The 9,762-nt window shown below is 37.3% G+C and overlaps 1 protein-coding gene across 4 annotated transcripts in view; it reads right to left on the bottom strand.

The window, feature by feature from the left end:
* Positions 1–7,773: 7,773 nt before the first annotated feature.
* Positions 7,774–9,762, bottom strand: part of axin1 (axin 1) — a 30,200-nt gene continuing 28,211 nt past the window's right edge. For all 4 annotated transcript variants that reach the window (XM_020610315.1, XM_020610314.1, XM_020610316.1 and 1 more), the window contains 2 exons: positions 9,262–9,411; positions 7,774–8,805 (listed from right to left, as the gene is read on the bottom strand). In XM_020610315.1, the coding sequence (XP_020465971.1) occupies positions 8,679–8,805; positions 9,262–9,411 (277 nt within the window). In that variant the 3' untranslated portion in view covers positions 7,774–8,678. The remainder of the gene's footprint in view (positions 8,806–9,261; positions 9,412–9,762) is intronic.

Genomic DNA, 9,762 nt, shown 5'->3' with positions numbered 1-9,762 from the left:
ATTGGAAACTTTTTACTAGAGTCTCTTCTGATGCATCAGGCCCCTGGTGTCACTCTGAGCTTTTGGGTTTTACTTCCCCTGTCCTTTCTAGAAATATAGGAAAATTAATAGATCCATCCTTGCTGATAAGTCTCCATGAACACGATTTTTGTCCAGTACATTTCTGTTGTTGGTCAGCCTGCTGTTCACCTCCTTGTTCTTCCATTGTTACACTTGTAACTTGTTGTGCTCCGCCTAACTATATGCTCCCCAGTTGAAGGTTCATGAGATGTGCCTCTGAGCTATTTTACAGTAGAGTGCTGGTTGATCTTGTGCTTCACACATTCCCCTTCATTAGTGAAAGTCAAGATTCACCTAAGAGCAATTCAAAAATTCAGACACAGTTGCAAACAAGTCTAACAGAGCTGTATAGAACTATGCTTGACAAATACTAAAGACAACTACTTCACCCATTTTACATGTAATGACATCTTAAATGAACTAATGCCTAAATGTTGTGGGAGGTCAGCCTATTCAACAGAGAACTATATAATGCATTTTGATCAACATAACACAAGCAACTGATAATGTAGAAACAACAGACAGTTGTACATAATTAGCTTCATGAATGTGCCAAAGCTTTTGCAATGTGTTAAAAACAACGAGTAATTGTTGAAATGATGTGCACAAGTGACTGGATGATGTGGAGGGTGAACAAGTAGTTTAGACAATTTCATTTCTGATGTACAAAAGAGGCAAAGAAAATACAGTTGACAAAACAAATCTAAAATAACAGTTAGTGTTTACAGAAACGTGTTGAACAAAAAGACATGACAAGAGTTAAAGTGGCAAATTGTTATTGACTGTGAATGTGTTTTGTTGCTGTTTGTTTAATGTCATTAAACTGCCAGTTACTTTATTTAAAGTTCCTTGTCTCTGGTCTTCTAACTCAGCCCAACTGCTGTTCTGTGCCTAGAACTGGTCCAGTAGTCTTTGTCTTTTTGTATATAGTGATACAAGTGCTGCATATTTATCTACCTACATTACTGATCGGCTGTCGCAAGAAAAAGTAATGGTACTGTTTGCAGGTGTTGTAGTGTTTTATCATCTTGGAAGTATTGTTTTTTTTTTTTTATATATTTATGACTTTGGTGAAGATCAGATCACATTTCATGATCAATTTAGGCAGAAACCAGGAAACTGCAAACAGTGCCATTACTCTTTCTGTCTATCTAAAGGGACTGTCTGCCCCGAGTAATGATTTAAGATGCTTAAACTATTGATCTGTAGACATTTTAGTTTAGATTTACCGGTTCAGTATGTAGTATGGAGGCAGTTTGTTTAGGGGATGATTATGAGGAACACAGCCAGAAGATTCTTTGTAGCTATTGTCCAGCTCTGTCTAATATAATGTGGAGGAGGACTTTGTTTTTGCTCCTCAGTCTCTGCTGTAATCAGGTTGGGGTTTGCAGGGAGTGAGGAAATCAGTGCACAGAATTCACACTGTTGATTCACATACATTCACTCCTTGTCTGCCGGCTAGCTGAAATGTGCTGTTTCAGTATTTACAGAAATGGGAACGTCAGGACAAGTTGTATCTTTTCCAGAGAAATAGTAAATGTAAGGGAATTCTTACTGCTCATTTACTTGATGCTTTATGTTGCTGCAGTTGTAAGATATTTTAATGAGCACTGCAGCACAACAGAGCAATACATATTAATTACATTTCTATCAGTATGCCAGAATTAACCATGAAGGCTAATTTTCATCTGTAGTCCCTGAGTCCATAAAACTAAAATACAAATTGCTGTAAAATCTCAAATATATTATGGAATCAGTCAAGTGAAACACCAAAAGCAATGCTGTGTTATAATATATAATAAAACTTGAGCTATCATGTCTACAAATAACAATGCTATACAGTACTATCACCAGCATAATATAATAATTCCATATGATTTATGCTCAGTAAAAATAGATTTACTAGGCAAACAGAGGCACAGACCTTATCTTATTTTGCACAGATCTGATTACTGAGAAGACAGAAATAAGTGGTGCTACTTAAGTGTTCAGTAGGTGTATGATGAGATCTCGTACCACTAGATCTCACAATATTAAAACGTGATATTTCTTGTCAAGGTGAAAGCTGTCTTGCAAAATCAGTACATAACAAAACAAGAGCAGTTCACTTTGTGGAAAGGAGTTCTGTTAGAAGGCCACACCATTGTTTCCCATACACTGATTTATTTGAGGCAGGCTGCTACAATATCAACATTGACTGCCACATATTGATTTAAAATAGGTTGTATCGTATTTCAATGTAGTGCTGTGCATAGCAAGTATTTGCTCAGTTTTTCTGTGCCCCGCTCTGTTTCTTTCACACACGCACACACAGACACATGACAACCATGATGAACCATCTGTGAACAGCTCCTCCTCTCCATGTTTGTTTTTTTTAATACAATGCTGTCAGTCGCGGAGATCCAACTCTTCTAGTAAGTTATTAGCAAGTTAGTAAGGCTGGCTAAGCTAATAGAGTACAGCTGTTGTCAAGGTTAGTATGCTGTATATACTTTAATGTTTGTTTGTACAATAATTCATTGGGTTTTAATGTGATTTTACTAACTTGTCCCCAGGTTGTTAAACAGTATGTAATATGTGGAAAAGTCAATGCATTTATGAAAACATAAGCTGCATCACATGACATACATTTTTATAATATACACAGAAATATGTTTTGTTAATTGGCAAAACTACAAAATATAACTATTGTTACAAAACAAAAATTATTGTAAAGGTTATTTCAGGATCACAATTGTGACGATTGACATTATTCTGTGATGCATTGATCTGCACCAGCGTCACCATTATCACAGACAGATGTGCTGCTGCTGCTGATGGAAGAAAGCTTTTACTGAAACACACATCTTACACATCAGTGACTAGTTGTGTGTCTACAGAGTGAGATTGTGTGTTCTGTTTTTCTCAGTGTTAATGTCTTATGTGTGATGTAGCTGCAGAATGTAGGTCTGTTAGGTTGAAAGCCATTGCAGGAAATGTATTATTCATACATCAGCAACAACCTTGACAGGGTCTGTGTTGGCTCTGTGGTTGCTCTGGAGACCACATTGTCATTTACTTATCTTAGAGATTGTAGAGCATAGTCATGTAGAAGTTGATGGACAGTTTTTCATAAGTTCTGCTGAACAAATGACAATCTGAGACTGGTCTTTAAAAGTAGCTTTGATCCTGGACTTTGTTTGTAGATGCTATAAAGATGGAAACATCTTTGATATCCTGGTGTGTTTCAATGCTTTGCCAAACTCGGTGAAAATAAACAGACGCTCTAAGAGCCTGGATCATTTATCTAATGTGCTAAAACAACTAAAAATACTTTTTAACAAGATATGAAGAGTGGATCAAAGGCTTGAGTTAACAGCAAGACTGAGATGCCAAAAGGGAAGTGAGATTCCTTTGTTTAGTTACATTTGGCTGATTCTTCTACCAGATATGAATCCTTTGTTGCTGGAAAAGACTGATGAGAGACCACATCAACTTAGATCCCTAAAACAAGGAACAACTTAATCTAAGCTCACAAGGACAATGGGAGAAAGCAACTGCCTGTGTCCAGGGATGTATGGACGGATCCAGGGGGTGGCGAGTGGTGGCGCGCCTATATACTGTATGTGTATATACATACAAACTTTTTTTATTTGTACAGGTATCTACAAAATGAAGGAACATACATTTTGAGTTTTCTATACATCTCAAAAGCCTGATTTTTGTGTGCTGAGGATTTTTTTTTTAAATTTATTAGTATTTTTTTTTATATTATGGAAACTGGTGTTTACAGGCAGGTCAACTTACTGCAGAGAGATCTCATCAGTAGCAACATAAAGAAATGCTAAGATGAAGTCATACCGTGTTTTCCAGAGGTGTGAAATATTTGTGTTGAAACGCTTGCAGTGTGGCTGTTTTTACTACACATTGCTGCCTAATTACTGTAGTCTAACAGTTCTTTCATTTAATTAAATGATATGACTTTAGGCATCGACTAATCTGTTTTGAGACTTAGCAATGATGAATCCTCTGAGGTTCTGGTCATGTGGTCTTCTCTTAATCATTAATAGCAAACCTATATCTACATCTTGGAGAACATTACTGACTTGCTGTGCAGTCAAATAGGGGTTTTTCTTTACCATGCAAATGATTTATCCACTTGTTTGCAAGACTTGCACTCCTTAAGACAGGATCCTGGTTGTTTTTCACTTGCTAGTTTTCCTGTGTGCATCTGCTGTTCATTTTGACAAAATGATTTTTTTTCAGCCTTAATATATTTTTCACTTGCATGCTCATTCTTTATTCCTCATATGAACAGACAACTGCTCCTCAATCTAAATGGCAACTTTCAATACAGTCTAAACATGAGCTCTTTTGTGCATGAACTAATGAAATGGCACATGGCTGTCCAAAAAAACATTAGTTTTTAGTATATCTGATATGTTTGTCCTAGATGGATGGATAGACACCGTTTTAGTGTCTGTTATTACCAGTGAACTAGGAGTGCCATCTTCAGCCTGCTCCAAACTACTGCAGTTATGTTTAACCTTAAAATAAGTCTTATTATTCAGATTTTAACATGCCTGAGTACCCTTTCCATTGTGATTTGAAAATATCAGACAACAAAGACAAGTCATCTGCCACATTATAAATGCTCTTGGATGTGCTGGCAACCCCACTATCACTGCAGGTACTTTTAATCTATGTGTACATGCAGTAAATGTTGAAGATGGATGAATTACATACAGAACTCAAGTGCTGGTATATTGCACGTATTTATTTATTGCCCAGGTACCTTTGAACGGTTAGTTAACAGAGACAGGTCCAGGGTCCTGAATGTGCCGACTGGCTTTCTGGTTGATGGCAGTTTTAAGTTGTACATATTTACATAGACAAGGTGGAATAGTGACAGATATTGAACAGGATCAACTTTGGAAGAAATGGAAAAAAAAAAAAAGTATTTAAAGTTAGTCCCTGGTATTTATGTCCCCACATCTGTCTGAACATTTCACGGTAGATGACATTAGCTTGGAAATAAAGGCACTGTTTATTACAAATGTTTCATTGATCTTCAGTATGGTTAATTCTTACTTTTCGGGCTTTCACAGTAACAGTCAGCTGATTTAATACCTCTATTTCAAAACAAATAAAGACAAGATAAAAATGTTATGTTTAATTTAATAAAGCATCAATGAAGGCAAATGCACTAAATATATTAAACTGATTTAAAGTAGGAAGCTAAAAAATGGCAACATCAAAACAGCAAAAAAAAAAAAAAAAAAAAATTTACACTGGGTTTCTATGCACCAACAACTACAGTAGGATCAACAATCTGGATTCAAGGTCCACTCATCTTTCTGCCTATTATTCGATAATAAAAAACCGGAGGGGTGTATTATAGCAAATTCCTCGCTACTCCAGCACAGTGACAGACTACAGAGAAAAAAACAACATGGTGATCTTGATTCTAAATGTCATGTAACCTTCCCAGTAATTGCCCTTACTTTGTTTTATTTTGTGGGCTGTTACACTGCAAATTTATTGCCATCAGAGTAAACGGCTAATTTAAATTGGGTCACATTCTCTACTGTATTGCAGTACTAACAAGATCTGAATGTCCTGTTAGCTTCGTGACATGTTTCATCCACACTAGTGATGTTAATATTCATATCAAGATGCATCAGAACACTGCAATGTTTTGTCTGATGCAAAATATTCTGGCCTTTCGTGCAAGACTTTGTGTTTAAACATTCAAAAAACACAACAATGATACTAAATAAAAATGAAGGCATATTTGTGAAAGGGTAATTTAAGACTGATCATTTGCACTAAATGCATTCCTGTTTTTTTTATACTGTAGATGTCACAGACTAAGACAGAGAAGGCTACAGATTAGAAATCAGCTTAGTGCAGTCCCCCTAATTAACTGATCAATCAACTAAGCAGTGGTTGAACAGTTTAAGATGGTAGGTCTTGGGGAATAATGGAAATTAATACATGCACATATAAACTGACAGACTAAGTAGCTGGAAAAAAGTTGCTAATTAATAATTGCAACTTTTTAGTGTTTGCTGTTCCTCATCAGCTCCCACTGATAAAGTTTATGTGCTTACAGAACTTCAGAGAAATTTAAATATACTGGACCATCCTGTACACAGGCTGAACTGGTGGCCTTAAAGTTAGAGAACCAAACAGGTGAATGCAAGGTTGTCAGTTCTATTCCTGGTCCTGGCAGGGGAGAGGTGAAAAAGCAGTGCCTACCTCACCCTCATCATCACCAGTGTAGTATCCTTGAGCAAGGCCCTTAACCCCAAACTGCTCCTGTAAAACTGGTTGTATTTCTGAAAAAAAGAGAATTGGCCCCTCAGACTACTTTATGTACATTTAAATGGGCCGTAATGTGAAGTACAGTGCACAAATGTGTCAACTTTTGTTAGCATTCAGATGACGTTTACTGGCCTTTGACGAACAGGTCCGAGGACCTGTCTGAAGTGCAAGTCTACATGTGGAAAAGCTGCTTTTTGTTTAATGAACAGCACTAATCTGTAATGCTGAAGGTCATATTTGACTTTAGAAACTGAGAATATTTAATAACTGGCATCCTCAGAATCTTATGTTTCACATTTGCGTTGCTGTTTTTCAAAAAGTCAAATTACTCACCCACAGAACCCCCCAAATCAGAAAAAGTTCGGATGGTATGTGAAATCAGAAATAAAAGTGATTTGTATATCATCTGTGTCCTGTATAACACTGGAAACAACACATCAACACATTATTTGATGTGATACCTCAACAATTTTATTCTTTGTTCAAAATAAACCTTCAAGTTGGGACAGTAAAGCGTTTACCACAGTGTGATGCTGCCGTTCCTTTTCACAATGCTTAGATATTTAGACACTGAAGACACCAAGTGATTGTGTCAGGTGTAATTTTGTCCCATTCTTCCTGCAAACAAGTCTTAAGGTGTGCGACAGTCCTGGGGTTTTGTTGACACACGTATTCTCTATTGGGGACAGCCTAGGACCGCTGGCAGGCCAGTCCAGCACTCACATGCTTTACCTCTACAGCCAGGCCTTGGTAATGTGCACTATGAGGTTCTTGTTGAAATATGCATCAGTGTCCCTGGAAAAGATGTCATCTTGAAGGCAGCATATGTTGCTCCAAAATCTCTCTGTATTGTTCAGCATTAATAGAGCCATCACAGAAGTTTAAGTTAGCTTTGCCAAGGGCAGTGACACAACCCCAGACCATGACAGACCCTGGTTTTTGGACTTGTTGCTGGTAACAGTCTGGATGGTCCTTTTTGTCTTTGGTCTGGAGCACACGGTGTCCATTCCTTCCAAACAGACCTGAAACATTGATTTGTCTGACCACAGTACACATTTCCACTGTGTCTCTGAGCCCAGAGCAGTCGATGGTGGTTTTGGACACTGTTGACATAGATCCTCAGCTCATCTCTGCTCCTAAAGGGCTCGGCCTTTCCTGGATGCCACTTTTACCAAATCCTCATTGCAATCACCTGTTGACATCACCTGTTTCAAATGGAACCATCATTTCATTGTTTTACCTCAGTACCAGCCCTGAAATGCAGCCGTCCCAACTTTTTTTGGAATGTGTTGCAGGCATCAGAATTTAAATGTTTATTTTGAACAAAGAATAAAATTGATGAGGTATCACATCAGATAATATGCTGCTGTATTGCTTTCAGTGTAAAACAGGACACAGATGATTTACAAATCATTATTTTCAGTTTTAACCTTGATGTTACATCTTTTTCTGATTTGGGGTTGTATGACATTTGATTCGTGTTAAACTGATTCTATTCAATGGAAGTATATGCTAATGTGCACTGGACTGCATTATACTTAAAAATGTTGCAGTGTATGTTGCATATGGAATCATTTACAATGACCCAACGTTTTAAACTCAAACTATCGTAAATCTTTTCCTGCAGTGTCAAAAATGACCAAAAGCTTCTTAAATGTGCTACTTTAAAACATTGTATTGGTTTGCATCCGGCATTTCAGTTATTCCGGTCACTCATGTTTGGTGCATGTCGCAGCCTATACTGAGACAGCCAGAGGTAAACCCTATAATACAAAGTGCCACAAAATAAAGTACTGTTAAGTGAAGTAATAAAAACACAGATATTAGTCCAAACAACTGTTACACTGAATGTGGGGTGGAGGGGGGCAGCCCTATTTTGGGGGCACCACTTCTGCTTCAATAGGATTGAAAATGTGCATTTTAAATGCTTAAATAATTATAAAATTTTATCTTAACACAAACTGTACATATAAGGTATACAATACATTAAAAAGTGAAAATGTTACTTAGAAATGACACACTCTGATACATCATATCAAAAATATGCAGCTTTAGTAGCACTTTTGTTCTTCATGTATCTAGTAAAATTTGCAATGCTACATTACACACCTAAGAACTGAAGGAGGTCTTTATTTTTCTACTCCGACATCACTGCTGTGTCGCTACCGAGCTTCAAAAGTCACTCTCTTCAGTTCTCGTACTGTATCACGTTATTCTCCACTCCCCCCTCTCCATCCCAAAGCACCTCCTCCTCGTCACTCCTCTGTCCATCATATTCTGGCTTCTTGGCTCCTTCCTCTACAATGTGCGCTTCAATCAATTTTTTCGACTTTCCCAATTATCTTCTCCTCAAAGATGGGCAAGATAGCATCATCTTCACGTACCTCTTCAAACACCACCCCGCAGTCAAACTCGTCACTTACCTTTTTGAAATAATACCTGAAAAGGCAAAGAGTAAAATTAACCTTTCCAGATCGAACACTGTTACCTTCACTTTATTGACCTCACTTCACAATTTGCAGACAAGAATTAGGTTAGAGGTTTTCAAGACAAGAATTCTGCAGTCCCCTTGTTAGGCAAATGAGTGTTTAATCAGCAGATCATGCCATAATTATCACTCCTCTGTGGATCAGTGTTGCAAAACTGGCCTTTCAGAGCTGTGCATTCTGAAAGAACAACACTGACCCAAATTTGAGTGTGATTTTTGAATGTAAATTGGATGGGATGTATTCAAAACTAACATTCCTTCTCATTCCCGGACAACTAGATTATGCAACATTTTAGTCAAAGTTGTGTTACGGACTGTACCATCTTGATGCTTATAATGAAGATATTTTGCTGTGATACATCTTGAAATATACGTACAGAGAAATCAAATGGCACCACAAATATCACCTGTAATTTCCTTTCTTTGTTAGTAGTTCTTTGAACTGGCCCAGAGTGACAACCCTCCCTTTGACAGATGTCCTGTATGGTATCTGCTCCTCACAGAAGTAGTATGCCACAGTAGTGTTTTCACATAGCTGCTTTTTAGTGGGTTTATGTCTGCAAAAAGAAAGGGCAGAAAACAACAATAAGGGCATTTCAAATTCTCCACACTTTTAACAGTACTATGTTTTTCACATATAAGGGGCCTCAAAAAGTCAAATTTAGAACTGGAACATGTTCATATTATAGATGGGTTTCCTAAGGGAGAATGACAATTACACACATTCATAAGCAACTGCTGTATATACAGTGGGGCAAAAAGTATTTAGTCAGCCACCAATTGTGCAAGTTCTCCCACTTAAAAAGATGAGAGAGGCCTGTAATTTACATCATAGGTATACTTCAACTATGAGAGACAGAATGAGAAAAACAGAATCAGAAAATCACATTGTCTGATTTTTAAAGAAT

The sequence above is a fragment of the Monopterus albus genome, unplaced genomic scaffold, assembly GCF_001952655.1.
Source record: "Monopterus albus unplaced genomic scaffold, M_albus_1.0 scaffold105.1, whole genome shotgun sequence".
Lineage (NCBI taxonomy): Eukaryota > Metazoa > Chordata > Actinopteri > Synbranchiformes > Synbranchidae > Monopterus > Monopterus albus.
Note: the sequence above shows the minus strand (reverse complement) of the source record. Positions and strands in the feature narration are given on the sequence as shown.